The 17,124-nt window shown below is 36.6% G+C and overlaps 2 protein-coding genes and 1 long non-coding RNA gene across 52 annotated transcripts in view; 1 reads left to right on the top strand and 2 right to left on the bottom strand.

The window, feature by feature from the left end:
• anos1b (anosmin 1b) overlaps positions 1 to 17,124 on the bottom strand; it is a 347,052-nt gene that overhangs the window by 126,501 nt on the left and 203,427 nt on the right. The window lies entirely within an intron of this gene.
• Positions 22 to 17,124, top strand: part of LOC137488979 (uncharacterized) — a 131,038-nt gene continuing 113,935 nt past the window's right edge. For 14 of the 49 annotated variants that reach the window (XR_015522396.1, XR_015522381.1, XR_015522395.1 and 11 more), the window contains exons 1-8: positions 22 to 82; positions 202 to 270; positions 548 to 622; positions 1,261 to 1,334; positions 9,138 to 9,329; positions 9,547 to 9,649; positions 11,335 to 11,532; positions 16,535 to 16,712. This is a non-coding gene — a long non-coding RNA (uncharacterized LOC137488979). Of the gene's footprint in view, positions 83 to 201; positions 271 to 547; positions 623 to 1,260; positions 1,335 to 9,137; positions 9,330 to 9,546; positions 9,650 to 11,334; positions 11,542 to 16,534; positions 16,713 to 17,124 lie in introns of all 49 variants that reach the window. The other 35 variants (XR_015522400.1, XR_015522425.1, XR_015522417.1 and 32 more) reach the window with 6 other exon arrangements.
• On the bottom strand, positions 2,722 to 16,663 carry alpi.2 (alkaline phosphatase, intestinal, tandem duplicate 2). Of its 2 annotated transcripts, none has more exons than XM_087303205.1 (11): positions 16,565 to 16,663; positions 16,367 to 16,483; positions 12,878 to 12,993; positions 12,625 to 12,799; positions 11,318 to 11,490; positions 9,123 to 9,248; positions 7,468 to 7,537; positions 7,013 to 7,151; positions 6,408 to 6,598; positions 5,966 to 6,082; positions 2,722 to 3,758 (listed from the first exon to the last, which is right to left on the bottom strand). In XM_087303205.1, the coding sequence occupies exons 1-11, from the start codon at positions 16,641 to 16,643 to the stop codon at positions 3,493 to 3,495; spliced, it is 1,569 nt and encodes a 522-aa protein (XP_087159331.1). In that variant the 5' UTR covers positions 16,644 to 16,663; the 3' UTR covers positions 2,722 to 3,492.

Below are 17,124 nucleotides of genomic sequence, written 5' to 3'. Positions count from 1 at the left end.
ACGTGCGCGTGCTCATCATTTGAATCCATAGATTTGAATTAAATAACGGACATAAGGCAACAGTCGGAAGGGTAACCTGATGGTAACTTGAAGTTATATTCGACGTTATACATGTTGTATTTGTCGTTTTCCCAAGAATTTATGTTAAATGCAACTTAAGATGTGTAAAATAACACTTTACCGCTTCCTATACGTTTTTAGCAAGCCTACATGAGCGTCGCCCTGTAACGTTTAAGAGCCCAGGCCGTTGACAGCAGCTAATCTATGAAGGTAAATGAAAAGCTGTTTTGGTTATTTAATTGGCAATTTCAACACGATTAACTTCACTTTATGATTCCATTGCTTTCTATTCACTGTACAAATATAAGATGATTTGTCAAATCGACTTGAAATAAGCATAAAAACATATTGCTCCGGCTATTGGCTGCGGTTAGCAAATAGCATCGAGCTAACGTTAACGAGATTTTTTTAACACGTTATAATGCTAATGAAGGGAATCGCTGTCGGTTCACGGTTTGTTGCTCTGTTTCTTTCGACATTTACTTAGTGGTGAACTCTTCGCCAGAGACGCTCCACAGCATTGAATGGGAAAAGCTTTGCCATTTCGTAAGTTGCCAGTCAGGTTAGTTCTTTGTGTTTTTGTTGGTTCTGTTCCTGATTTCCCTTGTTTACAGATCAGGCTTGTCTGCTTTTTCTGATTGTTGTGCTGTTTTGGTGTGCATTTTTTTTATTTATCTGTTTATTCAAATCAATTTTGTCTACCTGCTTCTCTTTTGATTTACGTTTCCGCAGTTTACACCATCTAATCAAATGTTTGTAAACTCTTTTATTTTTCAAAATATTTTATATCATTAAGCTTATAGAACTCACAAGAAAATGAAATAAAAACAAGACCATTTGCTTGATCTCAAATACCATCTTAAAGGGGAAATGAAGCACTCAAGTTCACCTTATTTTGTGCATTGGATTCCACTTTAATGAAAATATATGAAACCAACTGGATTAATGTAACCATTTGGCAGAAAACAACATGTTTTACTATAGATTTTAGACCTAACATTCATGTAATTTATTTAATTATTTATCTGCCCACACTATTAATTGTTTACATGCATTTATTTATTTATCTATGCAGGAATTAATGGATTTATTTGCTTATTTGCGTATTTATTTATTCTTTTTGCAGCTTTCATTCTCAATGCTTAATAGGTGTGTAAATTCAATCAATCTCACTTGTTTCTCAATCTCCTCGTGTCACAGAGATGCCAAACACTGATCATGACTTCTGTGCGGAGCCCATGAGGACAGAGGAGCAGCATGTGACTTATGTACAGGTATGAAGACTGTCTGACTCTGTGAACAGTATAATCTTAACACTAACAAACAGTCTTAAAGCTGCAGTAGGTGATTGTCTTAAGGAACATGTGTTGTTGTGCTGGATGAAAGTCTCTTCACAGTCCAATAGTACTGATTACAGTAAATGATCTACATGTGTTTATATGTGTTTTTATATTCAGGGTTAGGCATAAAACTAAACAATGTTCACTTCATCCAATTAAATATTGTCGGGCTGACATCTCCCATCATTTCGTTAAGTAGCTCAAACTGGTCTGCACCTGACAGGATTGCTTGTGCTGTGGGAATAAATTTCAGAATAAATCGCGGGAGTGGTCGGTAACTCTGGTGTAATTTGAAGGGGAGCAGGCGGTCTAACAATAAGCAAGAAAACACGTGTAGGCATGTGTGTGAATGAGAGAGAGAGAGAGTGTGCCCATCTACTACAGCACTACATCTTCCTGTTTTATCTTTAATCAACTTAATTTTGTAAAAAAAAAAACCTATTAACGAACTTAATCGATTTGCTTTGGGATGACATGAAGGGATTGTGTAGAACCCAGCATTTATTACCGTGCTGTAACCGGGTGGTACAACTAAGCCACACACTGTAAAATTAAATAAATAAATAAAAATAATATATAAGTGTAATGTAGATAATTCTTTTGTGTATATATATATATATATATATATATATATATATATATATATATATATATATATATATATATATATATATATATTTTTTTTTTTTTTTTTTTTCTTTTTTTTCTTTCTCAGTTTTAATGAAGCACTTTGTGTATACTGCAATTAAATGTACTTGTTGACACTATAGTCTACAGTTTTATATAGTGGCCCAGGGAATAAAAACCACAGTTCGGTTCCTTTGGGTCCTCCTGACCACGAATACTCTCAGCCTTGCATTTATGCAGTGTTTCTGTGCATAGTTTGTATCCATTTATCAAAAAAAAAACACACAACTGCGCAATTGTAACTTATGAAAAAAAATATTTTTTATTACAAAATCACAAAAATTGTGACCTAAATGTAATATAAAAGATTTCTAGATATTGGTTTTTATTTTAGGAATAAAATACTTCCATATTAGGTCATAGGAAAAAGGTTTAGATTTATCCTTAAATTAGAAATAGCAATTACCACATATATCCAGCAGGGCTCCATAGACACCCATTCATTTTCAGCTTACATTTCTTGATGCTTCAGACAACTCTTCCTCACAAATTGATTTTATATATATATATATATATATATATATATATATATATATATATATATATATATATATATATATATATATATATATATATAAATGTTTCAGGTATTATTTTAAATATGAATAAAATACTATAGAAATGTAAAGGTAAATGTTTTTAAATGTCAGATTTTATTGACAAATATCAAGCCTCATTTGTCCAACACCTAAAGAAAGAAATGCTGCAAACTCAGTAATTAATTAATTAACTAATGAATTAAAAAATGCATGTCCTCACAGAGGATTTCAATATCTTAACTGGGACCTATTTTACAAAAATCACTTCATAATAAGGGGTTTAAACATAACCAGTTGAATATAACCAGCCGCTAATGGTAAAAATGTAAAAAGACATTGTACATGTCATCAGACAGGGAAAGCCATTCATGATGATCTCATCCTCATTAACATAAACAGCAGCCCTGAGTGAGAAGCAACCTTTAGAGTGTTTGAGCTGCTAAAGATAATAGTCAGCATAGACTAAGAGGATACAGGAGACTCCTGCCTTCTTCTGAGGCTCCTCACGGTTTCACACAGATAAGGTTAATCTTATTTTGAATCTGTCACTATGGTGACACACAAACATTTGTGACTCCGCCCCTTTTGAAAATCTTATTTGAATTTAAAGCGACAGTCATTAAAATGGCACAATGTGGATCTAAATCTAACATGGGCAGCTTCAGAACATTATATGTGTGGTAATTTGAGCTGAAAATTCACTACACACTTTCCGGACATCAGAGACTTCATTTACATCTTGTAAAAAGGGGCATAATAGGTCTGCTTTAATAAGAAAAAAAAACTTCAGTGGACTTAAGACAACAGGAGGTTTCATATGTTCAACTGTAATAAGCTCTACTGGGATGTAGAAGCGTGCAGTCAGGTTAAATAAGAGCAGTAATGGAGGACATCAGGCTGAACAGCAGCACGGCGACGCTGAACTGAGTGTAGACACCAGAGTCGTGTAGCTGACAGTCGCTGTACGGCTCGATGCAGGCTGCGAAGGCCATAGCGTGAGGAATGTAGCTCTGCTCTTGCACCCCGTGGAAGAGGTGCGCCATCGGGCCTTTAGCGAAAATAGCCACATCCTCCGAGCCATGAGTTTCTGAATCAAGAGGAACCGCAGCCTGTTGGAGATAGTCATCACGGCCTGCAGACAACAGTCAGATATCAATAAACCATCTTCATTCATTCACTTTCTTTTCAGCTTAGTCCCTTAATAATTCAGGGATCACCACTGAGGAATAAACTGCCAACTTATCTAGCATGTGTTCTTTGCAGCGGATGCTCTTCCAGCCACAACCCAGCACTGGGAAACACCCATACATTCTTGCTTTTACAATCACTATGGCCAATTTAGTTAATCAATTCCCCTATAGCACATGTGTTTGGACAGTGGGGGAAACCGGAGCACCCGGAGAAAACCCACACCAACACGGGGAGAACATGCAAACTCCACACAGAAACACCAACCGACCCAGCTAGGGCTTGAACCAGTGGCCTTATTGTTGTGAGGCCACTAAGCCATCGTGTCGCTATAAACCATCCTCTACCGTTCATATTCTCATTCTTTATGGAACGGTTTATCTCAATAAATAAAATAACTTAAGTTCATGGTGCATAATTGTGTACACCCCAATGAATATGTTATGGAAAAAATATTTAGAAATTGTAGTAAACAGGAAAAGTCAAGCGAACCATTAAAATTTAGCTGAAATTCTGTAGTTTGTATTATTATTGTATATTTTATAATATATATTTATGCAACATTTAATTTGAATGTGAGTTTAAATGTTATTTTTCTGTTCCTTAAGACATTGACTAAATATAATATAAAATAATAAAATATAATATAAAAATAATAAAAAATAATATATATAATAAAATGAAATAAAATAAAATATATTATAATATAAAATAATATAATAAAAAAATAATATAATATAAAATATTATAATAGAATAAAATGTAATAAAATATAAAACAATAATATAATATAATATAATATAATATAATATAATATAATATAATATAATATAATATAATATAATATAGTGGGCGATTCATTCTGCTGTGGTGACCCCAGATTAATAAAGGGACTAAGCCGGAAAGAAAATGAATGAATATTATGAGGGGTGACACGGCGGCTCAGTGGTTAGCAACATTGTCTCAAAGCAAAAAGATCACTGTTTCGAGTACCGGCTGGGTCAGTTGGCATTTCTGTGTGGAGTTTGCATGTTTTCCCCGTATTGGCATGGGTTTCCCTGGGGTGCTTCAGTTTCCCCCACAGTCCAAACACATGCCCTATAGGGGAACTGGGTAAGCTGAATTGGCCCTAGTGTATGAGTGTGTGTGAATGAGTGTGTGGGTGTTTCCATTGCGTAAAACATATGCTGGATAAGTTGATGGTTCACTCCGCTGTGGCGACCCCTGGTAAATAAAAGGACTATGCAGAAGGAAAATGAATGTATAATATAATATAATATAACATAATATAATATAATTAGTATCATTGAGTTATTTACATTAATATGTACTGAATATTGTTATAGTTTTTCATATATTATTCAGCATTAACGTTATTTCAGTTTTCAGCATTATTAGTGTGTGCAGTTGTAGTCTCTGTTCACTTCAGTTGAATTACAGTTTGTAGATTCTGCTAAATTTCTATCGTGCTTCATTTTAATAGTTTGGATCAGCATGATGAGGGCAGAATTTTCAGTTTTGGCTGAAGTTTATCCTAATTTACAGTAAGAGAAATGTTTGTGTGATTTCCCTGCAGTAACACACACAATCACAAGATGGCGCGCCTGTGTTTCCTACCTTAACCAAACCTTTACAAACGCTCTGAGAGGAAAACAGGGACAGTTCACTCAAAAATGAACATTTTTCCATAATTTATTCTCCTTGTTCAAAACCTGTTTGAGTTTATTCTTTCTTCTGAATGAAGATATTTTGAAGAATGTTGGCACTCATTAGCTGTGTTTTCATTCAATGATGCAATACTGCACCTTTAAGGCGTCCCATCACACACATTTTGATCATCACATGATCTCTTCAAACTAAAATACTCTACTGATGGACAGAGTTTATTCACTTAATATGTTTCAATCATCATTTATGAGCACGTTATTTGGTTATTGGATGGAAAATGTGTCCTACCATTAATCATTTTTCATGCCATGATCCAAAATGACACTGAAACAGGTTTATGAAAACAGCTATAGTCATTTTGGAAGTCAATGGGTGCCATCAATCAGCATTCTTTAAAGTATCTCCTTTTGTCATTAAGCTGAATCCACATGAGGGAGAGTAAATGATGAGGGCATTTTCATGTTTGGGGGAACTGAAACTCACCTGAAACGCTCTCATTGACATCAGGTCGAGTCCCGTTAGTGATCTGGTATCCTGGACCGTTTCCGTAAAGCGCATTGGTAAATCTCTTTCCATCCTCACCTTTGGCATAGGAAACACCTGGAAGAAAGAAGTAAATCTATCATCCCTGATCTCACCTTCATATTAGTTTTTACTTATAAAGTGTATTTGTTCAGGCTAGATATTTACAGAGCCCTCATTCATTCTTTATGCAATATATTATTATTTCAAACCGCTAAAATGTCAGTAAAAGTCACTTTGTTAAACTGTGGAGTTGAATTTTTGAGATGGACAGATCAGAGATCAGCGCCCCATCATGTAATTCACACCCTTAACAAGCAGAAAGCACTTGTGAATCACACAATACAGAAACTGTCCATTATCAGATCTTTTTACAGTGTAGCTGTATCTTGTCATGGCTTACCCAGCACAGGGTTGCCCCTGTAGGAGTATCCACCAAAAGAAAACACGTGTGAATGGTCAGCGGTGACCACAGACAGGGTGTCGAGTTCGCTGGTCAGCTGTCCGGCCCGCTCGATAGAATTGTCGAACTCCACAGCTTCAGTCAGAGCGTATTTGGCCTGTCCCGCGTGATGGCCGTGATCTATTCTCCCGCTTACAGCAAAGAAATCACACACACACACACACACACACACACACACACACACACACACACACACACACACACACACACACACACACACACTGACTGTAAGTACAGCGCTCGGCATGAATGAACACCTTTTCCCAGTTAATATAGACAATCATTATTGGTGCGGTTAAACTAAATAGTTTATTCAAAAGTTTAAAGAGTTAAGAGTTTGATCGCTGAACATATTTAGGAATAGAAATATAATACCACAAACTGCAAACATTTGATCTAGATTTATTATTTGTTTGTTTCTTTTCATTTTTTCTGTTTATCTACATTTTATCAATTATTATTGAGAGATCTGTGAGGCTTATACTCATTTATGCTGAACAATATATGCACAAAACGTGCATTTACAATGGAAAATTAAAATCCACTTATCTTCCACAAAGAGGTAGAACCCATTGGGGTTTTTCCTGAGAATCTTTATGGCTTTTTCCACCATTTCTGTCAGCGACGGGTCCATCTTAGGATCACGCTCCAGCTCGTACCTGGTGTCCTTTGGCTCAAAAAGCCCTGAGCGTGCAAGAAAAACAATAGCCTTAAACCACATGGAGAGCAACTGATTTGCGTAGTAAAATCTATTATTGATCACCTGTTGAACCCTGGAGTGTGGTTTATTAATAATCCTTCAAAGTGACTATTATGACATTATGGCCATATAAATATGCTGATATCAGGCGGACGGATTCAATTATTGATAAAGAAACATAAAAAATAACATTAAGAAGCTAAAAAGAATGAGAACCACTGGTTTAAATGTTTTTACTGCAAGATTTCGATCAATATAACTGGTGAAATCTTTCCCTGCAAATGAAGGAGGCGAACTTACCCATTAAATAATCTGTCTTGTCCTCATTTACAGCATCGAACTGTTGTTTATTCCACACATATTGAGCATTCTAGAGAAAAGAGTGTTTGTTAGAGATATAGTTCATCCTAAAATACAAATATACTCATGTACGTCTAAATCTACTAGAGTCTTTCACAGAACACAACAGGAGATGTTCGGCAAGATATGAGAAACCAAAACCATTATAATGAATGGGTACACAAAGATTGCTTTACACTTTATGTGGTCTGACTGTGGTCGTGTCAGGTTTTACATCAATCACGACACGTGGTTGGTCGTTGTTACACTGTAAAAACATTCTCGCTGCCTTCATATTTTTTAACTGAATCAAATTAACTTCTCTGTTCATCTCAAATTAAACTGAACCTGTTTGAGTTCCTTTCTTCTGTTGAACACTGAAGCAAACTTTCTTTTGTGAAAAACACATACTACTGAAGTCAATGGTTACAGGTTTCCAACATTCTTCAAAATATCTTCTTTTAAACAGTGAAGGATGAGTACCTTCAATTTAAACCTTGTTGAACTAAAAAGAAATTGGTTGAAAATGGATTAGCTTATTCAAATAAGTTTTCACCCAGGCTCATTGGAAATGTTTTTACAAAGAAATTGGACAAGTAGACATTTATTGAAAAATTAGAGTGCAACGTATACATTTTATGCAAATCTTAAATGCGTTACCCAAGGTACATTTTTGTTGCACTTCTCAGATGACAAATCCACTAGAGGGTGCTGTCTACATTGTTGTGAAGCTTAAATACATTATTTAAGCTACGTTTTGTTGCAAGTTTCTGATGACATATCCACTAGAGGGCGCTGACAACATTTTTGCAAATCTTAAATACGTTATTTAAGGTACATTTTGTTGCATGTTTAAGATGACAAATCCACTAGAGGGCGCTGTCTACATTTTTGCCAATTGTTAATACGTTACTTAAGGTATGTTTCATTACAAGTTTCAGATGACAAGTCCTCTAAAGGGTGCTCTCTACATTTTTGCCAATTTTTAATACGTTACTTGAGCTACATTTCGTTGCAAAATTCAGATGACCAATTCACTAGAGGGCGCTGTCGACATTTTATGTAAATCTTAAATACATTACTTACGGTACATTTTGTTGCACGTTTAAGATGACAAATTCATGAGAGGGCGTTGTCTACATTTTTGTGAATCTTAAATGTTACTCTGGGTGTGTTTTGTTGTATGTTTCAGATGCTTTATTTGGTGTTGTGGAAAAAAATACTTTATTTGTGGGTATATTATGATTTTTGATCATTAATATCATTATTGTTTTACTGTGTAAGTTGTACGCAGTATGTATTTCCAATGAGCCTCAGCACTTTCCTAAAATAATTTTGATCACAGTTTAGTTTAAGAACCAATTCTCACTTTCAACTAGTGGCTTGTGACAGGTACATGTTTGTTGTATTAATAATACTTATAATGCACATATTCTGTATGATCTTATTCTACATCCCCAATCCAAAACCTAAACCCAACTTCTTAGCTATAATAACTATTATTAAGTTAATTAGGCAAAATTCATAATTAATGTTTATAGCAATAATTGTACATTAAAGTGAAGTGCGATCAAATCTATTTCTGGAAAAATTGTCATTTGTAGAAGGTGACCTACTTTTCTGTTTTTTAGCCACTCATCAACAAGATTTCTCTTGTCTTTCCGGCTCCCTGTGACTGTGGAGTATTCAGGATCAGTGGTTTCCCGAGGAAACATATACTGCCTGCCGCCACCTAAAATAACCTGCAGCACAATTAAAGAGGAATGATGTCAAAAACGACAACAAATTAACATCAAGCATGACTTCAAGAAACACTTAAAAAGGTATTATAAATTAAAAAATTGATAATTATAATATATATAATGTAAAATAACATCAAATCACGTCAGAAACACACGTCATGATTACTGTAATGAATTTTAAAATTTTTCACACCAGTTTGCTGTTTTTTTGACATGTTTTTAATCTTGTTTTGACATCAAATCAATTGTTTAAAAATTTTCTTTTCATTTTCCTTTGGCTTGTTCCCTTATTCATCAGGGGTCGCCACAGCAGAATGAACCACCAGTTATTCCAGCATAAGTTTTATGCAGTGGATGCCCTTCCAGCCCCACCTCAGAACTGGGAAATTCCTGACATAAAGGTAGCCCAATTTTTGTTGTTTCTGACATGTTTTTGGTGTTGTTTTGACATCATGGTTGCCCGCTGACATCAAATTGATTGCATTTTTGTGTTTTTTGATGTGTGTTTTGATGTTATTTTGCAACCCAGGCTCATTCTGAAAACATTAGGGGTGTAATGGTTCACAAAAATCACGGTTCGGTTTGATACGACACAGTGGAGTCACGGTTCGGTATGTTTTCGATGCAGCAAAAAAAGAAAAAAGCCGGAGGATTACTCTGATTTTAATTTACCAGCCCTATTATTAGTGAACAATAATACCTGTGCTGTTCTCACGGGTGCTGTCTGATATTGCACAGATGATACTGACATATAACTTATTATTTGCATACGTCATCTTAATAGCAGTAGCGGTCTGTTCATGAGCTGCAGTATTAGTTTCATCTCAGTGAATGCATGCTCTTTAGCGATGGTGAGCGCGCGGTATATCAGCTGCCATCCCACCTGCTTTACAGTGAATGCTTTAGTCATTTTAATAGCAGACTTTAACCACTGGAAGTCTTTTATCCACTCTTGGAAAGGTGTAAATGCTGGATTGACATTCAGCACATGATCACTGATGTGTCATTATCAGTAACTTTAGCTGCTTTATAAAACTAAATCTGTCAGTGTTGTTTTCATTCTGTCGTTTCCAGACCTTTACGTTTTCGCTGCTGTAGCTCCCGGTCATCGGAACTGAGTGATTGACAGCTGATATTAACCAATCCATTCGCGTTCGGCTCTAGCAAAGTGGGCCAATAAGAAGAGCTTGAAGGCGGGGAAAGCATTGCGGGCTTTGTTTACTGCAAGTTGACATGTCGACTGTTTTAAACCATTCCCGAGCACTGCTTCTGCTGTTTTTTTTAGGTGCAAAGATGCTTAATTGGCGTATGCCTGCTATTTCCGCACACATGGTGAATATTTTGCTGTGAAAACTGGTCGCTCGACATCAACCTTATGCACTCCCAAATATATTTTGACGTCACATAGATAAAAATTCGGGTGTGTATGCCACCAAAACCGTCGCAATTTTGAGCCATGTCTCATATCCACAGCTATAAATGTACTGAAACCAAAGTGTTCCTTAACGCCAGACCCGCTGTTGGTCATAGAAGGATTACATTAACTTCATTGCCATTTTGAGAGCTAGCGCAGCGTTTGCCTGACTGGAGTTGTTTTTTTAGGTGAGCGGGGAAGGCAGCGTCGTTTGGGATGCCTTGTTGAGCGTTGTTGCACTGAAAACATAATATTCTGTACACTTATTCTCTTTTATCTTTTTAGATATTAGTTTGAATCGTTCGGTTTGTAATGTGTACTGAACTGAAAGTCTCGTACCGAACTGTTTAATACTAATACGCGTATCGTTACACCCTTAATAGCCATATATGTTGGAGAGCACCAAATATGTCTCAGGAGGCAAGTGTTTAGCTGGTAAGTGCAAAACGGAGAGACGTCACACCGCCAGTAGCTTTCATTTAAAGACAAAATGCAGCCATACGTACTTCTGACTACATATCTCGCGATTCCCAGAAATGCATATAGGAGTACATTTTCAGAAAGAGCCTGTGTTGTTGTTTTGACATCACGTTGCCCACTGGAATAGTGATGAGAGACAGACTGCCATTTATCTGTGTTAAACTTATCATCTTACGTTTATATCCGTGTTAGTGATGAGCTGGACTGCTATATCTTGGCATCCTCCTGCCACGGCTTCAGACGTCAGCTCTTTATCGCTGTACCAGCCTCGCTCAGGGGTGTGCGAGTAACTGGCGGCGGGTGACGCGTGCTGGACACGTGCTGTGCTCACTATACCGACAGACTTCCCTGGAAAACACAAGGACAGCCTGTGATGTGGATCCAGAGAAGGTATTTATTGTAAGTTATTGATGTCAATGTTATTGCCTTGCCACTGATTAGAGTTCATCTGTAACTGCCCATTAAACACTAGATGATGTATGCCTGCCATAAAGCAGTAAAGCACGGAGTCTCGATAGTTCAAAGCAACGATAGTCTTCGATAGTCAACAGCAGCAGTATTTTTAGACTGATAATGCCAACATAATTAGCTTTGAATTGAGTTTATGTAAGCTCATTATAAATTATCTTTTAAAAACTTTCAAAAATGGATTAAAAAGTCAATATTAAACAAAAATGTGTTGCTTGACACAAAGCATTTAATTACCTCACCTAAACCTGTTGGATCTGTTTTGACTATTGCTCATTTTTTTATGACTGTGCCCATAGTTTTTCCTTCAGCTTATTTTACAGCTTAGTCCCTTTATTAATCTGCAACCCATCTCTGGGAAACATTCATACACTCGTTCACACTCATACACTACTGACAATTTGGCCTACCCAATTCACATGTACTGCATGTGTTTGGACTGTGGAGGAAACCTACGCCAATGCAGGGAGAACATGCAAACTCCACACAGAAACGCCAACTGACCCAGCTGAGGCTCGAATCAGTGACCTTCTTGCTGTGCGGCGACAGCACTACCTACTGCGCCACTGCGTCACCCATCTGAACGACCACTTTGTGAATTAACATGTCTTGTTTTGGTCCTAAAAAATTAACATTACAGAAATACATCAAGTCACAAATTCTGAGTTTCGGGATTCAAACTCAGGACACTTGCAGCAGAGTTAAGTCCGCTACAAAAAGGCACTCATCAAGTAATTGCTTTGTACTGTTTTAATTTTTTCTTTTTATATTCTTCAAGTGATTTAAAGACACACGTTTCAGCACAATGCCTTTCTCAGTGTGTAACACCATGTCGAAACTTCAGTTCCCGTACGCCATCCCCATTTGCCGCCTGCCCTGACCTTTTGCCTGTTTATGGATTACTGCCTGCTGGCCATTCTTTATCATACATACACTGCATTTGGAAACCACCTCTGTTTCCACTCTTGAATCATTACTGCAATGATGAAAAATATATTTCTATTTAGGCTTTACCTGCCATCTTGGCCTGATGAAGGATGGATTTGACCTCGTTGCCTTTAACGGAGCTGCAGACTTCTCTCTGCGCAGCCGCACTGAGTCCCAGAGTGCCGTAGTTTGCCTTCACACCACAGAGATACGCAGTGGCTGTCGCTGCACTGTCAGGCATCTGCTGGTCCACATTATAGGTCTACACAGGGACAAACACAATCAGATCAAACATTTCTATCCAAATGCTGGATAACGTCATGCAATGAGTTTTGCGCACCTTGGACAAAGCGAGGTACGGGAAGGTGTCCATGGCTAAGACACTTTCTTCTCCTGTTTTCTTGTTCATCTGTCCCTTCAAGACTCTTGCTGCGGTCACGGTGCTGATTCCCATGCCTCATTATTGCACATTAACAACAAAGAGATGTGTCATTTAAAAATCTGCGTGGATTTAATGTCTGCTTTGCCAGTGCACATTGTTATTCTTTAGGTAAACGATTAATACGTGCAAGTGAAGAGACATGTAGTACATTAGAGGCTAACGTAAAGTTATGGAGACCCAAGTTTCAATATGTTGCAAGATTGCGCTGTACATTAGTTATTAATGTCTACACCAACCTCACACCTAAAATCAGCCATCACAGTTCATATTGTCCACACCTTCCCCAACCCTTAACCCAACCATCACAGTTACTAACATTTACACCTTCCCCAACCCTAAACCAAACTATTACAGTTCATAACAGATACACCTACCCCAAAACCTAAACCCAACCATCAGAGTTATTAACGTCTACACCTTCCCCAACCCTCAACCCAACTCTCATAGTTATTAATGTCTATACCCACCACAACCCTAAACCCAACCATCACAGTTCACAACCTCTACACCTTCACTAACCCTAAACCCAACCATCAGTTATTAACATCTACCCACTACCCCAAAACCTAAATCCAACCATCACAACCTTTAGTTATTAATGTCTACACTTTTATTAGTTGCATAGGCTTTAATACTTGCTGTGCTCGCCATAGTACTGTTATATGCAACCACAGAGGGGCGATGCTGAATTGGTTTACTGTCATGACTAAACAGATGAAGAAGTCAGAGAGTTGCATGATGGAGTTGCTAAATGAATTAATATAATTATTACAAGTTACACCTCTCTAACTTACTACAAGTTACGCCGCTTCATGTTACTCCCCCATCTTGCAGTCTGCAGACAGATACACTTGAATAAATCCACAGTCAGCACGAAACTAAAATGTCCTGCTTTCACTCAAATTAGACTTTAATTTCTATTGTTTATGCACTAAGATTGGTGTAGATTTTTAGTATTTAGTTAAGTAATTTAATTCCTTTTTTAGACTAAGTAATTAGAAAAGTATCTTAAATACAACTGTATCGATGTGATTGGTAATGCATTACTGTTTTGAATGAACTTTCCCAATATTGACTTTGTTGCAAAAAATACAAGATACTAGTTGTAATCAAGACATAAAGTTGCTCAAAGTCGATATTAAATTGCACTTGACATATAAAGTCACAATATGAAATGCAATGCAAAACAATCTATATTGTGGAAAATTAAGCTGAAACTGTGAGATTTAGGGCCCTATCCTACACCTGGCATAATAAAGCACAAGATGTGTTTGCCCCGGTTTGCTCCGACCTGTTGCTATTTTCAGACTAATGCAACCTTAATTTTCCTGTTTTCCACCACATTGTTTAAATAGCAATTCCATTTGCACCACTTTTTTGCACTCATGGGTGTTCAGGTTGAAAAAAGAGGTGTGTTAAGGCGCATTGCTGGCGCGTTGCTATTTTGAGGAACTATAGTAGACTGTGCAATATACCAACTGAGAGGAGGTCTAAAATCTAGAGCAGAGTGCGTTAGTTGTGCGCCTCCTTTACACATTGCTTAATACACACAGGATATACAGCAACACACAAATATCTTTACAAAGGAGTTAAAGGATTAAAATATTACAAAAAGTATTACTTTATACAGAAATATAAACACCACCGCCTCCATCCCATCCTCATCTCGGGGGGCTTTTTCAGTTTATTCACGAGAATTTGCTTTTGTATAATGTTATTATTATTATTATTAGCAGTATTATTTATTATATGCATATTTATATTTGTTTTATAGCATGTGTGTTTGGATGTAACTCCAACATCTTTTGACCACACTTCATTATTATTGTTCATTTATTTGTTTGCTTGAGATTAAAACTGAATTTAGAAACAGTTTTAAAACAAATCTTTGCGCTTAATAAAGGAAATGAAATATGTAGGCTAATGGATGTCTGTGTGTACAACACGTTTCCTTATCCACGAAAGACATAGAGGAGGAGGCTGGTTCTTTATCCTCGCCATAGGATATGAATTTGCAACTGGGCCACAGTGTTATATATTACTGTGTCTGATAGTATATGATAAGTAGATTAGATTAGATGAAATATGCAAACTGATTATATTCCAACTCTATATACCGTATATATATATACTCCTATACAAACTCTCAAACTGATTATGTGCCAGGGAAACGTGCTGTAAGTACTGATTATCTAATCTAAAGTTGTTTGCACACTGTGCTTTTGTTTCTCTGTCCAACACGTGTCAGATATGTACCATGTGAACTCGTGAGGTTTTGGGCAAAAGAGAGGCAGACTGTGTGGCGTCAATAATCATTTATAGCAGAATATACGATACACATTTTAGGACTTTGATCAGCATTCACAGTGTTTACACTGATACACTTACTTAAATATGTCTTATGATAATACCATGTAGTCACATTTATACAGTTTAAAACTTTTACAACAACCGTAAAGTAAAACAGATGTATTTCCCATGTAAAAATGATCCAAAAGGCATGTAGGTCTATGTGTTTTTGCGTATTTATTGGTTTATAATATATAACTTGGATTATATTATAATAAACAGAGAGATTAACTCTTTGTCATGGACATTATTTATAAAAATAAGCTTGAAACGTCTGTAGCAGGGTGGTGCTGACTTTACAGGCGTGCGCCCTGAAGGCACTGTGGTCAATTTATAGCCTAATGTTAGCTTTTCAGTTCTTGCGTTAGCATTTAAGATCCAAAAGTGCTCAAAGTTGTATTTTGGTGTGAGGATTATCTGGCTGGACTAAACGTGTAAGTGTAATGACCAGTGTTTGAACACAGAGCTTATTATTCGCAATCTTCAAAAAGCCTATGGGAAAATCCTATAGGGATTTAATCAAGGGAACCAGTTTTATGCTAGCAGCCAATTAGCCTACAAAGTGACGTCATAGTTCCTCCACTCTATTATTACCTGCCTATTATTAAGATATGAACTATTTATTAGCTCTTAATGATGATCTTATTCTACACCTCTAATCTTAAACCAAACTGTAAAAAATGTATGACAAAAAGTCATAACTGCAAATGTTTTTATGTTACTTGAACTGGTTTCAATGAGTTAATCAGGTGTCAAATACGTCTTTTTAAGACATGAAAGTTTAACTTAATAATTTTATTCAGCTTGATTGTAAAAATTGAGGCAGCGAGACCTGTTTTTGTAGTTCATTGAGCTAAAAGTGTTAGTTAACAGTTTATTAATAGTGTGAATTGTACACAAAAATATCTGACATTTAAATTTGACATTTTTGCTAAAGTTTGGAGAATTTGAAAGGTAAATTCCTGCATTTAAAACAGAACAGAACAATACAAAATACATAAAAAAACCTGGGAAAACAACATGTTTTGTTGAACTCACCATCTCCGAGGAAGAGGATGAGGTTTTTGGCGCGGTGCGTGTTGAATGTCATTGAGAGCGATGCGTGTAGAGAATCTTTAGCCTTTACATACCAAAAGTTTGGGTTCTTCTCCTCCTCTTCAGGTGAATTCCAGAAAATAAACATCGTTTCATTCTCTTTGCTTTAAGGATAATTGCGAACCATGAAACAACACTTACCAGGAACAACAGAGAAACATCCATCGAATCCTGCTGATGCGAATATTCCAATGAGCAGCAGGGCTTGTGTTTTGGCCATGATTGAGCTTCTGGAGATCTGCATGCCTGAAGCTCACACTGATGTTTATAGTCTTCTGTCCGACCAAAGGTTAGCACTCACACTTCTGCTACACGAGCTGTTTATCATGTACTAATCATATATGACCTTATGATACGATTATCAGTGGGGAAGCTCTTCCCAAACTGTGGCTTGGTAATCTACACGCTAATCATCATGGAAAGCTGGTGAACTACTGTCAATAGTACTCTTCTGAAAAAGTAGCATGTACCATTGAAGATAATCGAGGTAGTTCAGTATCATGTGATTTTACCTTCTCTGTGTAATCTGATTGGTCGGGAATCACAGGACAAGAAATAATACAGTAGTGACTACAGGATGAAGGACAGTAGTGGAGTAACAGTACAGATACTGCAGTAAACATGAACTCAAGGGAAAGTAAAAGTCCACATTTATAAAACTACTTAGTAAAGTACAACTCCTGAGAAAAACTACTCAATTA

Source organism: Danio rerio, chromosome 22 (assembly GCF_052040795.2).
Source record: "Danio rerio strain M-AB ecotype USA chromosome 22, GRCz13ab, whole genome shotgun sequence".
Lineage (NCBI taxonomy): Eukaryota > Metazoa > Chordata > Actinopteri > Cypriniformes > Danionidae > Danio > Danio rerio.
Note: the sequence above shows the minus strand (reverse complement) of the source record. Positions and strands in the feature narration are given on the sequence as shown.